Genomic DNA, 22,114 nt, shown 5'->3' on the forward strand with positions numbered 1-22,114 from the left:
CACAAACTCCAATGATAAACAAATGGAGAAAAAAAACCTCGGGAGAAACCAGTGTCAGCCGGGAGGGCCAGATCTCCTCTGACGTGTCACAGCTTCACTCAGTTACTTTGATGAAAATGAGTAAATGTTTATGAAGAATAGGGAGGGCTTATTAATGCTATAAATGTTGCGATTCACTAAGTAAACTAAAGATGGTGTACCAGTTTCTTTAGTAAAGGATAGACGAATTCTTATTGTTTTATAGTCATATTGTTTAATATTAGAAAAACGGAATATAATCTGCTGTGGTCCCGTACACTCAGATGTCAAAATATATCAAAAGTGTCCTAATCAAATTGACAGTAAAACAAAAAAAGTCACAATAGCAAACACAAAATTGTGTTGGTACATCTATTGAATTTGTAGCATTTTAATAGTACTATTACCCAAGAATGAAAATAAAATAATACAGTTGTTTATTAAAGTACGATTTTATATCATGGTCACTCTTTAAATGCAAGTATAAGTGTTTGACCAATGTGAATAAGTGCACATGTATAAAATCTGTACATCCTCATTCTCTTGTTCGTTTCTCCACAATCTTCACAAAGTTCTGAATATCCTCTGCCAGTAACTGCGGCTCCTCCATAGCACCAAAGTGTCCACCGCGTGCCATGGGAGTGTACGTCTTGAGGTTAGGATATTTCTTTGTGACCCATAATTTAGGGGTGTGCATGACCTCGTTGGGAAAAGAGGCCACGCCTGCCGGAACATAAACTGGAATTCTATTGTTTAAAATAAAGCCAAAACGTGTCTTAAAAACTAGACATGAATATAGTTTTTGTTATGATGGTACATTCTGAGTATTTTAGTTGTAATTTTAAATGTAATAAATCCATGGTTTTGAGACTAGCATAGAAAAAACTACAGTTTCAAATAATGTTTATTAAAGTCTGTAGTTCTCTTACTTTGCATGGGGCTGGTTAAGACCTTTAGCGAAATTCTCCTTGTAGAAACGCATAGAGGATATAATAGACCTTGAGGTCCAGTAGATCATCACATTGGTCAGTAAATCATCAAGAGAAAACTTCCTGTTGAATAATCAATTATTATTTTACCAAACTTATATTACGCAACAATACTGGTAAACTGTGATATTACTACCTCTCCAGTCCACCATCCTCAAGGTTCTTAAATTCAGGATCGGTCCAAGTTGAAAACTTCTCCAAAATGTAAGCAGCCAAACCAACAGGAGAGTCATTCAATCCACGTCCTGTGCAACACAGTCAGACTTTAAATTAAATATTGACCAACATTTCCATTTGACAGATTCGCATGTGGTATTTTTGAACATAATGGAGAGTGGATATTAACAATAACTCCATTTTTAAGTTTATTTGCAAAGAACACATTGTGTTTCTCACCCACAGTGTCTGGTTTAGTGGATTGTATGTGCATATATCCCGTTTCCTTCACGGCGTCCACCACGAGCTTCTGCATACAGGGGAAGAGGCGTTTCACATCGTGTTCAGTAAAGCCGAATAGTTTAGGAAACCGTCGACCGAGAAGTAAAGACAACACCATTGGAAGGCCTGGTTGATCAGGTGGTGCAAAGTTAACATGGAGGCCTTTTACTGTGCTGAGGAGAAAGAAGGTCAACAACAAAAGTTCTTATTAAATACATTTTATTTCTGATCAACACTTTGATTCTCATATTGCACACTGTGAATGTTGGGTTTGGGAACATAAAGATATGTTATATTTTTAATATATTTGACCATAATATTATTCAACAGTGGTTTTCTACCGTATTTTAAAGGGGTCAAATGACAAGGCTAAAACAATGTAATGCAATGTGTATACACGATTTAAGCTTCAAAAACGCTGTATTTTTTCCAAAACATCACGTTCCAAAGCAATTGTACTGGCAGGTACGTCCACCTTACTTGCGTATACATTTGGGCGGTCTTAGTCGACTCATACCACGAACTGACGTGGATTTGTGGGGGTGTGGTTACACGAGGTGTTTCAGGCAGGTCTGGGTGAGCATTCGCTTTTAGATAGAATGCATCTTTTGTTCCGACACTTTAATTTTTGCAATTTTACGTGTCTAATACATGCATGGGCAACTTATAACACACCAAAGACAACGAAAAAGCACGTTTTCGTGCCATATGACCATTTAATGCATAAGGGAAACTATTCATACTTGTGTTCAAGTTGTGCCATATTAGTAGTGATAAGCCAACCCCAGTCTCCTCCCTGAACATAGAACTCATTGAAACCAAGTCGCTTCATCAGTTTACTGAATATGTGTGCCGCACATACGGAGTCAAAACCTGTACAAAACACATCATGATCATCAAAACATTATAAATAACATAAATATTTCATAAAATCAAAATGCACTGTAACACAACAATATAAACTTGACCTTTCTTATGAGGGGCCTCAGAGAAACCATATCCAGGTATGGAGGGACATATGACTTCAAATGCTATGTCATCAGGACGGGGTGGCTCTGTGAGCAGGGGGATTATACCGTAAAATTCATAGAAGGAGCCTGGCCATCCATGTACCATCATCAGCGGCACGGCACAGGTTCCCTCTGGCAGGTTCTTGGGTTTCACGTGGACATAGTGAATATCAATTCCTTGTATCAAAAATGACAAAAAAAGTGAAAAATGTATGTTACGCAAATATACTTCTTACTACAGTTTTGTACTCACCATCCAATTTAGTTTTGAAATGAGGATATCGATTCAGTTTGTCCACTTGTTTCCTCCAATCGAAATCATTCCTCCAATAAGACACAACCTTCTCAAGATATCTGGAGTTGAAACCATAGTGGAACTGACTCTCTTCAAGAGAAGGAAAGGTGCGGGTCTGATCTAGTCTTCGATGCAGGTCCTAAAGGAATTGGGATTTTTTATTCTTATGAAGACATCGAGTTAAAGGAACATCTTTTCGAAGCGTCAAAGATACAGTCAGGATGATACATCACACAGCCATGTCTAAAATGATACGATTTACCTCGATCTCTACTGAAGTTGTCTCAATTTTAAAAGGCCGAATGCTGTCATCTTCAGGTCCTTGAGGACTAGATCCCTCACCCCACCAGTCATCCTGTGCTTTTAGGACACTATTTTTCTTATTCAGAAACAGCAGAGCAACCACTGCCCCAAGCACTAATGCCACCACCAATTCTATGTACATAGCGGAGGGTCCTGGAATAAAGCAAATAAACATTTATCCCTAAAAACAAACACTTGTTGTTAAGTGTCTTGCTTAGTTTATACTTTGCAGGGATTGAATCTACGCCCTTTTAGTTATCTGCCCAGGGTTTGAATGCATGTTTGGAATATGGAGCAAAGATCTAATGTTGCGCAACATTCCCAGCACTGGGATTAGTGTGGAACTGCACGACAAAGCTTTTCTCTGTCTAGCCCTTATTACACTGTAAACGCCATTGAATAAGAATCTCTTGTGCTGTCCTGTTATAATGAATGTACATAATGCTTTATATACGTAAAAAACATGAATGAATGACCCCATTTGAACATGGACTACTTAGTCAAAGAATATAAAAAAAACCTTATAAACATATGAATCTGAATTCAAAACAACTAACGTTAATGTTACGAAACACACCATTGCATTATGCATACAGAACGTTATTTCAATAGAAAAAAACTTTTGAGTAGCCTAAAAAGAAACACATGCAAAACATTTATTTCACGCTATGAATAGTCTTAATGATTTACTTTGTTAAAACTGTAAAACGACCAAAAAATTGTTGCATAATCTGTCATTTTATAATCAGAAAATATCGCATTAGAAAATGACAACACAACAGAATAACAAAGTTTTGGTGTAATCTGACGGTAATTAACAAACAAACTCGGGCAAAAGTGTAAAAACTACGTTAAAACATAAACACGAAACAAGATCGCTTACCTCGAGAAGCATGAGAGAAATGATGTTAACGCTTAGCGCTAATAAAACGCAGAAATATAGCAGTGCATCATGGGAGATGTAGTCACGCGCACGCGTCACGTTCACCATGGAAATCACAGTGAAAACTACACATTAATTATAAATCATAAAAAAGAGGTCCGTCTTAAACAGCTTTAATATTTATCAATACTATTTAAATGTATTTATATATACGAGAGATAAATCGAGTAGTTGTTAAAATATTTAATATTGCATTTATGGTGGATTAAATTAAAGTGGGGATATTATGTGAGTGGGTCATTACGTCAGAGTCATTTCAAAACACACTTATTCACTAGCCTTTTTAAACCAAGCAGAATCTTGACTTTTAAATACAGTCAACAAACATCAACACATCATCTCCATGTGTTAAACTGAAGATAAACTTTGTGTTTAGTTAAGTTAAAATGAAGAGTTTGGTTCCAAAAAGAGATAACTCAAAAATCATGTTTTTTTTATTGTGCATTCCAATTAATATCAATCAAATTGCGGTTGGTTTGTTTTGATTTAAGCCATAACACAAAAACACAGCTAACTAACACGATAAACCACAATAAAAACATAACATAATAAAAAATTATTTTTGATTAAAAAAAATTAAACAGTTATCTGATTTTGCACCAAACTCTTCAAACGCTTTTGTTGTTTTGATCTTAAATAACTGGGGAATTGTCTACCGGAGGACTGTTTTCCTTAAACAAGGTTAACTACATATATATTGTCATTATCAAGACATTAAAAATTCAGATAAAAAATAACATTTTAAAAGCATTCGTTAAAGGCTCCGAGAACTTTATGGAACAAAAAAACCATTTATTTAGAGTTACTGTACATCTTGCATTGACATACAAACTTTAGGTTGAGCTTTCATTATAATCTGCTTTGAAGAAATTAAAAGGTCTCTTTTCAAAATGCCATGATATCAATGCAAACAAAACTTTTTTTCTCCAAACATGAAATAATAGTCATTGCAAATAAAATAATACTAAAATAACTGTAGAGCAATTTCTATTTGATCCGACCTCATCATGAACACAAATATCAGAAGCATGTGGGAAGTCCCTGGAGCCTGCTCTTTCCAAAGTGTGTCATCTTGGGTCAACAGTCAATAAACTTCAACCAAACTTCTCCTTTTACTTGTTGATCTGCGAGTCTTAAAAATGTTAAGCCTTCAGATTGTGTCAAAAACAACTGTTCAACATTGAAATGTCCATGGATCGATTCAGTCTGTTTCCATAGCTCCACTGTGAGATTCTTTGGAGACCATTAATCTCATCAATTTCCCATGCAGTTTCTCAATCTTCTTCACATCTTGGGCCTGGTCGGTCTTGTACTGTAAAGACTGAAATAAAACACACACACGTATGCATAACATGATCTGTAAAATGAAAAAAGAGGAGGAACAAAAAGAGCTTAAACTTACCACAGCATCATCTGTCACTTTCATACAGAGATTTCCGTCGCAGTGCCGATATTTTAGTACCACTCTGACCTGGAAAAACATTGATATCATTACAGACACATCAGAAGCTAAATCATAAGCTTTGAAGATCTCAGGTCTAAATAAATACATGTTCAATTGCTTAGTACAAACGACTAACAGCTTTGTGCATTATGTTATTCCAGTACAGATGAAGCTTACACGGTTGTCTCTGTTTTTTATCTCTGCCTACGTTGCATTTAAATAAGTAACATCACCAACATTTTACAACCATTTTACACACTTACACAACGCCGTTTGTTCAACGCCGATCATTTCAACACAACTTTAATGACAGAAAGGTGCTATGATACTATAAAACCAGTTAACATGACGTGTGTTTGTAGCCTAAATTACCTTCATCGGGTCCGTCAAATATAATTTTTCAGCCGCCCGGGCAAACTCTTCCCATGTCCGAAAATAAGGCATATTTCAGTAAATGCTAAACAAAATAAATGGTTTAATAAATCGAAATAACTTTAGCGTAGTACCAACATACAGCTGTTTGAAGCTAAATCCAGGTGGCCTAAAGTGTCCACCATTAATCGAAAGAAAACCTACGCTGATTGGCCGCGATGTGCACGGACCAATGGGAAACGTGCATACTGCTGCGTAGACATTAGCCAGCGTTTATGATCCTTCCGCCCCCTGGTGTCAAAAATAGTGAACAGCCGCCACACTGACAGTCCAATGGAGTTAATACGTAACTGCAACCTTTATGGGGTGGTTTCCCAGACAGAGATTATCTTAAATCAGGACTAGGCCTTAGTTTAATCAGGACATTTAAGTCGTTTTAGCATACACGATTTACTAAAAACATCACTTGTGTGCATTTTGAGACAACACAAAAGCAACTATGTATTTTAAGATATGGCAGTGCAAGTTGTTTTCGGTTCGGACAGCTCTAGCATTTATTTTAGTCTAGGACTAAATCCCTGTCCGGGAAACCCGCCCCTATATGTTTGTTTATGTAGTACATGTGGAATTTATGGTGAACAATTCACTAAAGATAGTGGTGGATGAATGTTGTTATTGTCTTTTTGTTTTTAATCATAAATCATAATAAAGGATTGAAAAAAAAACGTGACTGCAACGGTTTAAAAAAATATAATCTCGACAACTATATATGAGTGATACAAGTGACAGTGTATTGCAATAAGCGCAGTAGCCTGTACAAATAAATGTATCTAAATTGTTTAAATGTTTCTAGCATTATAAAAAGTACTCTTAATATTCCAAACCCGCCTTTGAATGCTTCATGCGATATACATTAACTTCAATAAATGCAACAGGATGCCTAATCACTTTACTCGTTATGAATACATTCAATTATTCAAGATGGCGCCGCGGATGGCTGCCTCGGTTTGGAGTGCTCTAGTACTTATGTCTTTTTTGTTTGTTTTTCCTGTTTTAAGATTATATTGTATTGTATTGTCATTGTGTTGAATGTCTGTACTAGAAGCTTCCAACACCAAAGAAAATTCCTTGTGTGTGCAAGCACACTTGGCAATAAAGCTCTTCTGATTCTGATTCTGATTCTGATTCTGATATTTTGTTAAAATTGACATTGCGGTGGTATCAAATTGTACCAGAAGGTGGCAGTGTAGTGTATCTATCTATCTTGCGTGGGGGCGTGGTCAGTGAGTTTGTGCGTCTCTTACGTGTTGACGTATGCCAGTAAAGCTCTGCGTCTGTTCCGTGGCTGGCTGTAGAAGGGGATCCCAGCGGCACATTGCCGCTATTGGAGGCTTAGGCTCTGGAAGACCAAACAGAAAAATATCATTCTTACTTACATTTTTTTTTGCGGTAGTATCTGCACACAGCGGTGCAATGCGGTAGGCAATGTAGACCGAGTTATTTTTTATTTACTTTGATTTTTATTTTTTTACTTTGCGGGATAGAAACTCTGGTCCTGCGACGTTTCATTCATAGCTTTCGTGACTTTGGTCAAGCGCGAACTTCACAAACTCTCTGACATTTTATTACACCATAGAGGTGAATTCACCATGAGGTAAGAAACGTCAAGTTTAATCTCAATGCACTGACGTTCAAGACCGTGATGTATATGTGCTCTTTTGGTTGGAATATGTATGTTGTGCGTGCACTGTTTGCGCACTGCTTATAAATAATTCAATAAGGGAACAATTGATGTTGATGTAGATGCAACTAGGTATGTAAAGACAAAGCTTTGAAGTAATTCAGTTGCTTCTTCAATTACGTAATGAAAATTATAGATTAGGATAATGTGTTCTCTGCTGTCTGCATACTACCACTACATGGTAAATCACATAGAGGTGTGAGAAAAAAACGCACATATTTGTATGTATTATATGTGCTAAGTGTAAGTGGGCAGTTGTGCAATGCAGCATGGAAGCGAGCTCAGGAGACGCTGTTTATTTAGGTTGCATGCAATGAGCATAATTATGCCCACATGCTTGAGATAATATGAAGATGACATTGCCTGTTCCAATAAGTCGACTTTTGGCTCCTCTTTGTCCATTCCCTCACGAAAATTAACCATGGTTTAACTATACAAACATCTTCTTTTAGTAAAATAACTACAAATATACTATGTCCTCACCACAGTACCACAGTTAATGACGTGTAATAAACTATGGCAATACAAATGGTCTCCTGATAATGGTCTGCGACACCCCAACATGTAAATTATGTCATCATTTACTCACCCTCTTGTCATTTCAAACCTGTTTGACTTTCTTTCCTTGACAAACACACAAAAATATATATTTTGAAGAATGGTGTTAACTGGCACCCATTGACTTGCAATGGTTTTGTGTCCATACAATAGAAGTGAATGGGTGCCGCCGCTGTTCGGTTAACAACATTCTTCAAAATATCTCATTTTGTGTTGTGCAGAAGAAAGTCATACAGGTTTGAAATGAGTAAACGATGATGATGGTACTATCCCTTTCAGAAAAACCATGGTTAACTTCCCTAAGAGTTTTACTGTATATAAGGTCTGTATAAATCTGTGGAAATGTCTTCGTTTTGTTATTATTTTATGTTTTGTTTGTTATAATATATGAACCTACATACTATAATATACTATTCCGTAGTCTTATAGGCTATTCACAATAAACCGACTGATAAAGAATTTAAGTTTGTGATTAAATAATGTTTGCGTGTCTGGTGAGAGCATGTGTTAAACTCCCCATTCCTTGCTTTTATTATCAGAACAATTGAGTGTTTCCTCACACATGAAGACACATGGCGAGAGAGTCAGCTGTTGGCGGTCTTTAGTCTTTTAGAGTTTGGATTATGTGGCTACATAACTTTCCTCCGGGGAACAAATGCAGCTTGCATCCTGTCTTAGATTAATCTCTTCTGTATTGCTTGGCCCACATTACCATTACGTAGTAAAACACCTCAGATGTATGTGGGTTGCCTCCTGTGTCAAAAACAGGATTGTCTCACGCCTGGGAGGGCGATTGAGCGGAGGCTAGTGTTCATGTTTGTTAGTCGTAACAGGTGTGGTTTGTGGGATTTTTAGAAGCAGACTGCTGTCTTACTCATCAGGAGCATGTGTCGGGAAGTGTCAAGCTTTAAACTGTGTGGCGCGACCCGACGTCTTTATGAACAAAGGGCATTGTTTAACTTTTTTTATTTTCTGTACTTTTTATATTTAAAGGGGTCATATGGCGCGAATACGTGTTTTTCTGTGTCTTTGGTGTGTTATAAGTTGCCCATGCATGTATTAGACACGTAAAATTGCAAAAAATGTAAGTGTCGGAACAAAAGATGCATTCTATCTAAAAGCGAATGCTCACCCAGACCTGCCTGAAACGCCTCATGTATTCACACCCTCACAAATCTACGTCAGTTCGTGGTATGATTTGACTAAGACCGCACAAATGTATTCCCAAGTAAGGTACCTGTCAGTACAATTGCTTTGGAACCTGATGTTCCAAATATGGTAGGAGGCGTTACATTTCCATCACAAGCTTGCAGTATTCGACCAATCACTACGCACTGTTTCACTGGCCAATCATAGCACACCACGCTTTTCAGAGCGATGAGCTTTGTAAAAAATCTCACACACGCGGTTTCTGCCAATCTCATATTAATCTTGAGTACCTATAGAGTAGCATTGCATACTTCGTATCTTCGAAGAGTATTTAGTTTGATCACATTTATAAAAGATAGATACAGCTGTACGATTATTTCCGAAAGCATACGGCGTGTGCGGGGGGGAGGGGTGGGGAGGGGCTGAACTAAAGCACGTGCGCACACATTGCCAAACAAACATGGACATCAGTTTCTCACCGCATGCGGTTCATGTCCGGCATCTTTTAGCTCTGGGACGGCTCCATATATCAGTTTCAAACGATCTCCAAATCCAGCGTTATATCCACCGTTTATATAACATTCATCACCCAAATGCAGTGAACAAACAAACACCTGAACTTCGTGAACGTATGCTCTCTCTCTCTCTCCTGCACCCAAGTGAAAGTGACGTCTGCGCATGCTCCTTCTCCTGCTCTCCTTGCTGCCACGTGGGCGTGCTTTTCCAGGAGAATCGTCCAATGAGGGACTAAGAAAAATTGTTACGAAACAGTTTTATATGTTCGAAAAAAACTTTCCGAAACCTGTACGATCGCTGTGGGAGTGTATCGAGCACAGAAATACTACGTAATACACCCAACTCGTTTTATGACAAGTTGACCATGTTAAGCATGAGAAGACAGCACGTTTAACATTGTTAAGAAGTCAGAATGCATGACACACCGTTGCACCACCCCTTTAAAATATCTCCTTTTTTGTTCTGTAGAAGAAAGTCATACAAGAAGGGGAGTAAATGATGAGAGAATTTTCATTTTTGGGTGAACTATCCCTTCAAGAAAGGTCTCGAGTCCCTTTAGAATATTCTTGCCTAATTAGAACATCATAATATGTGAGCACAGTCTTATTGAAGAAGACATCTTTCTCCATTTTTCTTTCTATAATTACTTTCTTTTGGTAGCGATACTGAATATACCTCATCTGCCCCCCCCATCAATTTCTCTCTATTATACCCTGTCACCCATTATATTTTCTATTTCTTCTCATTTAAATGCAGAGCTCTATGGAAAAGTTCAGTGCCTTAGATTCATCCTGTTCATTGTGCTCCTCGCTGCAGACCTTGTGTCTTTTCTGGAAGAATTTAGATAATGTGAAGCAATCAAGAATTTAATGCATTTAATCATAGTGGATTACCACTGGTTTTGACTTTTTAAAGGGGTAGTTCACCCAAAAATCGAAAAATCTGCCATTGATTATGCAACCTCCTAGCAACCCTGGCTGACAAACTGATGAATGAGTTGTTTTGGACACATGAAACATTTTAACAGAAGCACAGTGGCTAAGCTGTAGTAAGTGTATTCACTTTCATTGTATGGAGAAAAAGCCGTTTGGATAATGTTGATGGTCATTTTTTGTTGGATGCAAAAAAGTCTTATTGGTCTAAAATGGCATAATAGTGAACCGATGTCGTTTTTGTTATATAAAAATTTCACATTACTTGCGTCATCAACACTACTTCACCCATTTATTTTTGCATGTCAGGTCGCAGTAATAGCACAATTACAGGCCAAAATAAACAGATGATTGATGGTAATTTCCTCCTAACACTACAGTGTCGCATAATGCTGCTCAGTAAGACATCAGGAATAGTCAATGCCTCATGCTTTTAGTTAGCAGTCACCTTGAAATTGAAATTGCTCTCAGGGTGCGCAGCAAATGAGGCTGTGAGGCACATCATCAAAGATTGTTGAACAGAAATTGCTCTTGCTTTGAGCCAGACAGATGAGCATTGGATCAGGTATTGTTAAAGTCATTGTATAGCTCAACTGACATTGATCTCACCTAACTTCTAAGTAGTTTCTGACTCTGCAAGGGAAAAGTTTGTTAGGTACAGAACCGTTTTTTCTCAGATTCATTCACTTCTAGTGTCCATTTCTTTTTTCTGTGGATGATCACACACATGCCATTGTGTCTTTGCTGCAGTGAGAAGTTTTGAAAGAACAGATGCAGAGTGATTTCTCCTCTCAAATGCTTTATGGGCACTTTAAGACCAATAAACCTTTAAACGGAGTGTTTAAAATAAGCTTGGCATGAGCAGAATAGGTTTGATAGTATCTTAGAAACTAAACTTGATCTGTTGTAGCCTACATTTTCATGGCTAATTCCCTGTTGTTTATGCTTTTTGCTGACTTTGCCCCATGTGGGTTTTTTTAAGTGTTGAGAGGTGGCAGAAACTATCTATCTGCCATATGGTTACATGGTTTTGTTTACTTACACTGGTTTTATAGCCTTTATGTTTTCATTACTCATGATGCAATGGTCACGGTGGGCACCTGTTAGTCGTCAATGTAAGCCACTGCGTTTACATCAAGGGGAATTTTTTTGTTTCTTATTTAGTCCATCGTTTTTGTCATTCTCTGCTATGTATATCCCGCACTTTGAATGTGAAATTTGAATGAATGGCATCAAATGATTTGGAAAACGTTTGGATTGAAATGAAGGTATCATGAGACCAGTTGGGAAGGGAGATGTCTTATGCTAGTTTTGTCGTACTTGTGTGTTTGAATATGGCATTACTTGATGTTTGATGTTGGGTATGTCAAGTCTGCTAGATCGTTTAACAGGAAAATTGTAGGAACGAGGCGTAAATAGTGAGTATGGTTGGTCGTATGTGGTCTTGCTCAGAAACGTAATGCAATATGCATGGACGCCTTAGGGCTCACACGCACTTCCAAGAGCTACTCAATGAAAAGAACAATACCGCAATTTTCCATCATGCATTAAGTCGTGTTGGTTAAATTGCAATCAATCTCCAGGCAGTATTAAACAGATCGAGCTGGAAAAATGATGTAGGGCACGTTGAGCTCTTTGACTTCAGGCAATGACACGATGTGTAAAAATGGACCTATCCAACACTTAATCATTCATTCGAAAAAGTTCTCACCTTTAAACAAAGGGTAGCCTAGGACATAATAGACTCTAGAGGTAAAGGAAATCGGCATTCAATAGAGCACCTTAGAGAACCATCCCTTCATTTTTCGACGTCTCCTTATATTGCTCTGATGGTTTCTGTCTGCATCCCTATCTACAACCACAAAAGCTGTTCTGCACCCGAGATGAATCTGCCTCTGCGCTTAGATTGTTCTTCAGATGAACATTTGTTCTCCTCTGAGTTCAACCAACCAGCATGATTCCCCAATATTTGCATTCCGTCCAGAAGCCGCAGTTTTCCGGCGGGCCGATGCTGAGGCTGTTTTGCTTTGAACAGATACGCATCTGAATTAAAGATGAGATGTTTCGTGTCTGTGGGCACGTTCAGTTCAGAAATCTGGCCAGCATTCCTCATCCCATTTTCAAAATGGCAGAACAACAGCAAGCGAGATGATTTGTTTTTGTCGTCCCACAGCATCATATCCACCATGCCGGTGTGTTTCTAAAGCAGACCCCTAATAGCCGAAACTGCAGTTTGACAGGCGATGTCTCTTTAGACTGCTGTCAGTACAAACAAATCCTTTCTGAGGTGAAGTTTGGTTTTGGAAGAAGCTTAAGGGGCAGCGCGTGACGCTTCCGTCTTGCGCGGAGGAGGACACGGATAATTACTCTAATGTGTGGCGTGCTGAAACAGCTGTGAGTGTTATCACAACACAGAATTCTGATGAGTTGGCACAGTTGTACAACTATGCCAAAGACGACGGTAATATGGTAATAGTTTTTATTAGCCTGAGAAGTCCTTAATACGGCAAACCCTTTAACCCTGAAATTAAAAATAAGTATCACCATCCACAACTTCCTAGTGTTGTGCTGTCAAGTTTTGTCATTAAAAATAAAATGTTAAAGCATATTGTACTCCTATAGTTGTGTATGGTGGCAATTGAGGTTTGATCTATTAATGCTAATGTACTAATATGAACATTTATCCCAAATTGCACATTGGATAAACGCACAAAAAGTTGAGCGGCCATCACTCTGCATTCCCAGCGGACGAGCCCCCAATGCCCTACATATTGTAGTGTCCAGCCATTGTGATTGAAACATCTCCCTTTTGTGTGTGCAACAATGGAGCTAGACCCTGAAACCAAATTGTTAGACACTAGCTGCAAAGCCTTCTCTTGCTTCCCCAGTTTACTCAGACTGAACTTCTGGATTCTCCGTTTTAATAAAAAAGTAAAAACGGCAAGAACTGGTATAAGCTCAGATCAAATTCATGTGGAGGGGTAGATTTAAAGTAAAGGTGCAAGAGAGTTGGATGAGACTATAATATCCCCTTCTGGCATTTTATAAAAAAGAAAATATGGATTAAGTTGAATTTCTCTCTCTTTATGTACAGAATGATTCTATATTTCCTTTTAAATCCATGCATAGATTTCGTTTTTTATATATTGTATTTGATTGTTTCAATAATGTGAGCTTGTTCCAGAAATAAGGGGATAGTTTGAGTCTTTCCCTCTTTGCCCTATTATCAATATCCGATTGAACGTCAAGACATATCAGTGTTCCTCATATGCCGTGGCAAAAAAGCTTCACATCCTCCTTCGGCCTGGATGCTGTGCGGCATCTCCGTGTTGTCTTGCGGTGTGAGCAGAGCCCTAATCCAGCTGCACGATTGAGCCCAGCAGCCCGCCTGCCTTCTGCCCACCTCAAGCTGTGCCATTGACATCAGACTAACCAAGAGAACATCTCTAATACAAAAACATCACGACATCCTAATCAGACTTGTGTGTTCACTGCGTCGCTAGGTACTGGTAGATCATCTGAGCAATGAGCGCGTTTACATGCACAGTCTTACGCCGATTATGCTTAATAAGCTGATATACAGGTGCTGGTCATATAATTAGAATATCATCAAAAAGTTGATTTATTTCACTAATTCCATTCAAAAATTGAAACTTGTATATTATATTCATTCATACACACACACTGATATATTTCAAATGTTTATTTCTTTTAATTTGATGATTATAACTGACAACTAATGAAAACCCCAAATTCAGTATCTCAGAAAATTAGACCAATACAAAGAAAGGATTTTTAGAAATCTTGGCCAACTGAAAAGTATGAAGATGAAAAGTATGAGCATGTACAGCACTCAATACTTAGTTGGGGCTCCTTTTGCCTGAATTACTGCAGCAATGCGGCGTGGCATGGAGTCGATCAGTCTGTGGCACTGCTCAGGTGTTATGAGAGCCCAGGTTGCTCTGATAGTGGCCTTCAGCTCTTCTGCATTGTTGGGTCTGGCATATCGCATCTTCCTCTTCACAATACCCCATAGATTTTCTATGGGGTTAAGGTCAGGCGAGTTTGCTGGCCAATTAAGAACAGGGATACCATGGTCCTTAAACCAGGTACTGGTAGCTTTGGCACTGTGTGCAGGTGCCAAGTCCTGTTGGAAAATGAAATCTGCATCTCCATAAAGTTGGTCAGCAGCAGGAAGCATATAGCGGAGGGCGGACGTGAAGCTGAGAAAAGGTTTGCACTAAAAGCTCTAAATCTCGTTTAGGTTGGCACTGTAGATGCGTCCGAGTTAATGTTTAGTTTCACTTTCGTTTTATTTAATTCGTTTGTTAAGTATTCGTTGATAGTCAATAATGCGTTACACCACACATTTAGTTTGGCTAAAAGTATTTATTTAAACATTCGTTAGATGTTATGGCGCGTGCGCAAATGTTTAGTATGATTTCTTGCTTGTTATAAGGCAGATGAACGGAGCGTCCCGTGCGCAGCTCGCGCCCACATGTGCTCTCATAGCGACACAGGCGCGCACAGCACTGCTGCCTGTTTACATACGGTAAACTTGCAGTTTGTATTACGTTATTTTAAATACGTTTATGAGCGTATAAAAGCATGGATTATTTAATTAGATTCTTTTACCCATTTTTCTGTTCTCTTTCTGTAGCGCGAGTCATAGACAGATTCAGTGTAGTTGCTGTGAGAAGAGAAGGTTCACACAGTTCAAGAGAGAGTGATTGACAGCGTGATGCGATGATATGTTTCCACCCAACAATAGAATATATACAGTTTTAGGTATGACATGATGTGTTTATTGAGCTTTAGTTCATTTAACTTTTCTTTACTACAACCTTTTGAAGTCGAATCTCACTATTACATTTTATATTTACAAAAACACTGTAGGTATATTTTAGGAGCTGTTTGATTTGGGGTAAGTTTTACTTTTTGATAATATTTGTTTTTCTGAGGGTCTAGACTACATGCAGCTACTATCACTTGACGCAAAAAACAGCGGTGGATGACATTATGGATATATCGTCATTTTTATCGTTATCGCAAGAAATACCAGGAATTATCGTGATAAAGTTTTAGGGCCATATCGCCCATCCCTAATGCACATTTCATTTTCCAACAGGACTTGGCACCTGCACACAGTGCCAAAGCTACCAGTACCTGGTTTAAGGACCATGGTATCCCTGTTCTTAATTGGCCAGCAAACAGCTTGGTCAGCTGTGTTTTGCCAAATTTGTGTGTGTGTTGGCTTCTCTTATGTAATATCTATATACGGATATCTATCAATGTAATGTAAAAGGCCATGTTTTATTCTCTATATTTATACATTTCATTTTCTATATATCTATTTTATAAATTTTTTGATGTTAAAAGGGGTTTGATTGGATTTTTACAGAATTGTTTTTTTTTTCCGTCTTTAAATTAGAGATGGGTATCGTTACGATTTTAACGGTATTACTAGGGATGGGCGATATGGCCCTAAAACTCTATCACGGTAATTCCTCGTATTTGTTGCGATAACGATAAAAATGACGATATATCCATAACGCCATCCACCGCTGGTTTTTTGCGTCAAGTGATGTGCATGTAGTCTAGACCCTCAGAAAAACAAATATTATAAAAAAGTAAAACTTACCCCAAATCAAACAGCTCCTAAAATATACCTACAGTATTTTTGTAAATATAACATATAATGTGAGATTCGACTTCAAAAGGTTGTAGTAAAGAAAAGTTAAATGAACTAAAGCTCAATAAACACATCATGTCATACCTAAAACTGTATATATTCTATTGTTGGGCGGAAACGATCGATCGCATCACGCTGTCAATCACTCTCTCTTGAACTGTGTGAACCTTCTCTTCTCACAGCAACATACACTGAATCTGTCTATGACTCGCGCTACAGAAAGAGAACAGAAAAATGCGGATAAAAGAAATCTAATTAAATAATCCATGCTTTTATACGCTCATAAACGTATTTAAAATAAAGTAATACAAACTCGCATTTGTACTGTATGTAAACAGGCAGCAGTGCTGTGCGCGCTGTGTCGCTATGGAAGCACATGTGGGCGCGAGCTGCGCACGGGACGCTCCGTTCATCCTGCAAGAAATCATATTAAACAATTTGCGCACGTGCGCATAACATCTAACGAATGTTTAAATAAATACTTTTAGCCAAACTAAATGTTGTGGTGTAACGTATTATGACCATCGACGAATACTTAACAAACGAATTAAATAAAACGAAAGTGAAACTAAACATTAACTCGGATGCATCTACAGTGCCAACCTAAACGAGATTTAGAGCTTTTAGTGCAAACTCTTTCTCAGCTTCACGTCCGCCCTCCGCTATACCCGTTTTCGCTTCACATATGAGCTGTGAATGGGTCTCACAAATAAATACGTTGTCAACTAGAATTTATCGTTTATATCGCGGGAAGACTAATTCCTATCGTGTGGGGAATTTCTACCGGTATATCGCAAACGATATAATATTGCCCATCCCTAGGTATTACTACTCTAAACTATTGTTGAGAACTATTTGCCCCGGGGCCCGTTTAATACCGGGTTTTGGTACCCATCCCTACTTTAAATATACATTTGACAACACATATTTGTTTCCAAACTACACAATTTCCCAGTTTTCTAGCCCTTGTTACCCATTTCAGGTTGTAATTCGTGATTTCTCTGCGGTGTATGTGCAGAACAGGTGGTCTCTGTGTTGACCCATCTGTCTGAGAGAGAGAGCAGCTGCCCTGTAGCCAGCGTGTTTTTCTTTCTGTTTTGCTTGTAGTCAGTGGGTTATGTTACCTTGCTGCTGGCACTAGGATTTCTGACCTCTTTCCTCTTTATTATTTCAGGGTGTGGGTGTGTGCTGGGATTAGTGGGACAAATTCTGCAATCTGCACCTGCCTTTTCTGCTAACAGAGGGGCCTTTTTTCTGTAAGCTCCGCCCCTTCAAGGTGCAGTTTGTGAGGAGCTGTGTTTGCAAATGTTTTTTGCATTGTGCTTTTTGTTAAGAATAACGCCTTCTAAATTGTTCTGCTGTAATGCAGCATATATTTTTATTGTAAATTAAAATAGAGGCATAATTTGTTTATCTTTTCTTTTTTGCTGAATTAAGTGTTTGCGTTGACTTGCATTGTGTCAGCATTGAAGGTTGTGAAACAGCTGACAAGGCTTCAGCTGTCTGTTTTTTGTCTGTCTTTGTGTCAATCCCAAACACACTTGTGCCAGTGGGTGTAACAGGTGAGAGTCCGTCAACAGCAAACAACAAACTTCCCTTTCATGAGACTGTTAATATCACAATGTTCTCACACCTGTCAGACCCTGAGAGAGGGCTAATACAGCTAACATGATTTTGAGGACAGACGTGTAGAACGGTATCTGAGAATTGAGCCTATAGCACCTTTGGGAAGCGCTGGCGAAAGCATGAGATGAAATTTCATAAATATCTTAATAAATGGATAGCTAGAAAGCGTCGGGTCTGCACAGCTCTCTATAATGCAAGTGTAGGATTCTATTAACACTCTCTGAAGATTTAGTTGAAACAGAAATGGTCATTTTGTTGCATTACAATTACTTCAGTTTTGGAAGAAGTGTAATACCCGCACTTTGAATAAAAGTATCGATTTCTTTCAAAAAACAACTTAGTTGCTTAGTTAGTGTTTCCAAACTTTACAGTAGTGCATTTGTCTGTGATGCTGGTCCTCAGGGAACTGCCTAGAGGACAATGCAGTACCTCTTGGCAGCACATTAAACATTCTGAAAAGTTTCATTGAGGCATCCAGCCTGACAGCGATTTGCTTTCAGAATATTAACCAGCCCTCCCTCTTCTTTCAGAAGTCCCCTTCTAGTCTCTCCCCCACCGGCCACGTGTTAAAAGGGTCTCCAGAGTGTTTTTGTGGCATGTGGAGTGAATTTGTGAAGAATTTCTTCTGCCTCTCTCTTTTTCTCTCATTTGATCAATGTTCTCCCCTCATCCGCCGGGGAATGTGGTGCTTGACGCGAAGCAGAGGAAGAGCAGCTCTGAATTAACACAATACAAAGTGGCCATTACTCTTGTTTATTAAACTGCTTATTTACCTGCATTAAATGTCCAGTGTCATTTTTTTGGAGGATCTATTGACAGAAATGCAATATAATATACATAACAATTTCTTCAGAGGTGTATAAAGACCTTACCATGTCGCTTCGAAAAAATCGGTCTGTGCTAAGAATAAATTTAATAGTGTTGCACACATGTGATACAGTTTGGCAGGTGCATTAGACAGAGCTTCGGGTTTGTGTAAAGTGCGTTTGTCCTTGTGCTTGTTTGTGTGTGAGGTTAACTAATGGCGCACCACTATTTATTTTCGTTTTTATTTATTTTTTGCTAACTTAAAACTTGTTTTCCGGCTGCATCGAGTCCATTGATCTAGATCCCTATGATCTGTGCGATGTGGGAAAACATGGAAGGAATCACGAAAGTGGAATTCTACTATTTAAACATGTCCTCTGCTTGTTCTGTGTGTGTATAAGTGAAGGAGTTGCATACACAACATGTTAATAAGCGTGACACTTGTGGATTTGTCTGTATCTTGCTATACGAGGACATGAACACATGAACTTCATCCACAGAGTAGTTCTACATTTTTTTTATGAGCATTTCACTGTTTCAGTGAAGCTACAAAACACACTGAAACTTAAGCGTCTTCACGACGACCCGCCAAAATAAAAGTATGCTTGCTTTGAAATGGATGATAAAAGAATTAACTTGTACTAAATTTATACACTAGTAAACACTGTAGTATACTTAAATATTTACGCTTCAAGCTTCAAATATACTATAGTACACACAATCATTTTTCTGCAGTTTAATGTAGTAAATATTATAGTGGACAATATTATGGACAAAATGCATTTACTACTGTATAGTAAAGCATTGAAAATATAGAACTCAGAAAAATTCAAAAGGAAAAAACGAATTTGGGGAAAACTAAAAATTATGTGGCCCTTATTTATCCATTTGTATAATGTCCTTGTTCAGTCACCTGTCTATTGATGTGATGACCTCCACTTGTGTTTTTTTTTATGATGATAACAGATGTATACTTGTGCTACAACTGTTTAGCCTGTGCTACAAAACTATAAACCTCTGTAGCACCGGTGTTATAAAAAAAGTTAACGTACAGCCCTACATAATGAAGCGTCGTGTTTTTTACCTTAGAATGAGCTATTTCTATCTACATACACCGCGGGTCGCCTTACAGAATTCACCATGTTGTTTCTACAGTAGCCCTAAATGGACAAACTGCTCTACAGCGCTTATTTCGTAAATACGTCATCTTCTTCGGCAAAGAAGCGAAAACGTGACGACATCTTAGTCCTGTGTTGGCCATCGTAGTGCTTCGAAAGGGAGCGGTGGAGTGAGCCGTTGGTTGCAATTCGCAACCTCACTGCTAGATGCCGCTAAATTGACAACGGAATTCTGCTGCTGTACAATAAATTAATGCAAATTCTGACTTCATATCTCATGTAGTGGATCAGTACATTTGTAATTTGGTCTGGAAAAAGTTGTGCACTACAAGCATTGAGGAAGTTAAGAAGTACATTAAATTAAGATGAGTGAGATCAGATTTCCATTTCCAGTAACATATAGAAGATTAAGACTCTTTAAGAAGCATGTGATGAAGTAAGATGTCTACATTTATTTCAAATTATTTCAACATCAGTTACACACTTCAGCGAACCAATAGCTTGTGTGTTCCACTAAGGATTTTCTTTTTGGACGGCTTGAAAATGCTCAAGCTGTAGTCCTGCTGAATATCCACCACCCAAAGCTGACTCTTTGGCCGGCCTGACTTTAAGAGCCGTGCCGTGCACAGCATGATTAACTACAGCTTGCCCATTAAAGCCTCAGTATTGTTGAATGGTTACTTTTCCCCTCTGCACTGCAAAGTGTACTCTATATAATAGCCCAACCATGATGGTGAAGTACATTTCATTGTAGTGTTTTTTGTTTTGATCAAATTCCTACACGTGGCTGAACATTCATTAGATGAGTCAATAGATTGCAGCATTAGCGGCCTGCTTTTTAAGCAGCTTTAGATCTGTAAGTATTTACAAAAATCATTAGTTGTGATTCATGGTTTAGAACAATAAATTACAAACTAAAGAATTTGGGTGTAAGACTGCGTGCTTGGTTCACTTATTTATATCCTTGTCATTGTTTACTCGCCCTATGTTGTTCCAAACCTGTATGACTTCCTTTTCTACTTTATAGCACAAAAGATCATTTAATGAATATCCCGATTCAGTGCAATGGTTTTATTTCTCACTTTAACAACCAACGGTGTCAGCAAGAAAGTATGTAGGCTACAGCTCGCTGATTTATGTACCTTAAACAGGTACAGCTTTCCTGTAGCTCAGTGGTTAGAGAATGGTGCTAACAATGCCAACGTCATGGGTTCGATCCCAGGGGATTGCACATATTCAGAGACAATGTATAGGGCAATGTGTATAGTATAATACAATGCAAGTCACTTTGGATAAAGCGTCTGCCAAATGCATAAATGGAAATGGAAACAGGTTTAGGTGGAAAATACAAAATAATATTTAAACATGTAATCCTCTATCGCTATCTATATCTAAATTACAACAAATTACACACGTTGAAGTTAAAAGAGCAATGTGGAGATTTTAGCGGCATCTAGTGGTGCGGTTGCGAATTGCAACCAATGGCTCACTCCGCCCCTCCCTTTCGAAGCTCTACGGTGGCTGACACAGAACTAAGATGTCGTCACGTTTTCACTTATTTGCCGAAGGAGATAACACGGTTACAAAACACGCTCTGTAGAGCAGTTTGTTCATTTAGGGATACTGCACCCGGGAGCTTAGGGCACAGTTTTCAAGACTTACAGTATATTTTATCTATTTACTGATTTTTGTTTGTTTTTACCAAAAACAGTTACATTTAACAACTTTAATCGATTTCACACTAATTTTATGCCAACTGCTAGGGCTGTCAAGATTATGAAATTTGGCTGACGATTAATTGTCTAATAAATCATTGCGATTATGACGATTAATTGTCTGTTTTGGGGGCTTTGGCGATTATGATGATTAATTGTCTGTTTAAAAGCTTTTACATTTAATTCTCATACATTTTTTATTCAGCTTTGAAACGACCATATTGTTCTCAATATAAGACAGTTTTTTTCTTGAAAATACATAGAAAAAATTGGGTCATCATAAATATAAGGTTTAGGCTTTTACCTGTCAATAATACAACCGCCAAATACTTGTAAATTAAGTAAATTGATCAGGAGTGAATTGAAGCCACCATTAAAAAGCTTCTAGTCAGTTTTTTTTCTCACTTGCAAGACTACAATAAAGTTTTACTTCTATGTTAATTAAATT

The 22,114-nt window shown here is 38.1% G+C and overlaps 3 protein-coding genes across 3 annotated transcripts in view; 1 reads left to right on the plus strand and 2 right to left on the minus strand.

Moving 5' to 3' along the window:
- Nucleotides 1-232: 232 nt before the first annotated feature.
- Nucleotides 233-4,014, minus strand: ephx1 (epoxide hydrolase 1, microsomal (xenobiotic)). Its single transcript, XM_057352952.1, has 9 exons — nucleotides 3,937-4,014; nucleotides 3,013-3,206; nucleotides 2,709-2,889; nucleotides 2,414-2,632; nucleotides 2,189-2,318; nucleotides 1,404-1,618; nucleotides 1,144-1,252; nucleotides 948-1,070; nucleotides 233-764 (listed from the first exon to the last, which is right to left on the minus strand). Exons 2-9 carry the CDS (start codon nucleotides 3,193-3,195, stop codon nucleotides 554-556), a joined length of 1,371 nt encoding a protein of 456 aa, XP_057208935.1. The 5' UTR covers nucleotides 3,196-3,206; nucleotides 3,937-4,014; the 3' UTR covers nucleotides 233-553.
- A 238-nt stretch (nucleotides 4,015-4,252) lies between these two features.
- Nucleotides 4,253-6,016, minus strand: srp9 (signal recognition particle 9). Its single transcript, XM_057353202.1, has 3 exons — nucleotides 5,813-6,016; nucleotides 5,399-5,467; nucleotides 4,253-5,317 (listed from the first exon to the last, which is right to left on the minus strand). Exons 1-3 carry the CDS (start codon nucleotides 5,882-5,884, stop codon nucleotides 5,198-5,200), a joined length of 261 nt encoding a protein of 86 aa, XP_057209185.1. The 5' UTR covers nucleotides 5,885-6,016; the 3' UTR covers nucleotides 4,253-5,197.
- A 1,146-nt stretch (nucleotides 6,017-7,162) lies between these two features.
- Nucleotides 7,163-22,114, plus strand: part of enah (ENAH actin regulator) — a 94,245-nt gene continuing 79,293 nt past the window's right edge. Inside the window, exon 1 of the mRNA XM_057352417.1 lies at nucleotides 7,163-7,466. Within this exon, the coding sequence (XP_057208400.1) occupies nucleotides 7,462-7,466 (5 nt within the window). The 5' untranslated portion in view covers nucleotides 7,163-7,461. The remainder of the gene's footprint in view (nucleotides 7,467-22,114) is intronic.

This window comes from Triplophysa rosa, linkage group LG15, assembly GCF_024868665.1.
Source record: "Triplophysa rosa linkage group LG15, Trosa_1v2, whole genome shotgun sequence".
In the NCBI taxonomy this organism is placed as follows: domain Eukaryota; kingdom Metazoa; phylum Chordata; class Actinopteri; order Cypriniformes; family Nemacheilidae; genus Triplophysa; species Triplophysa rosa.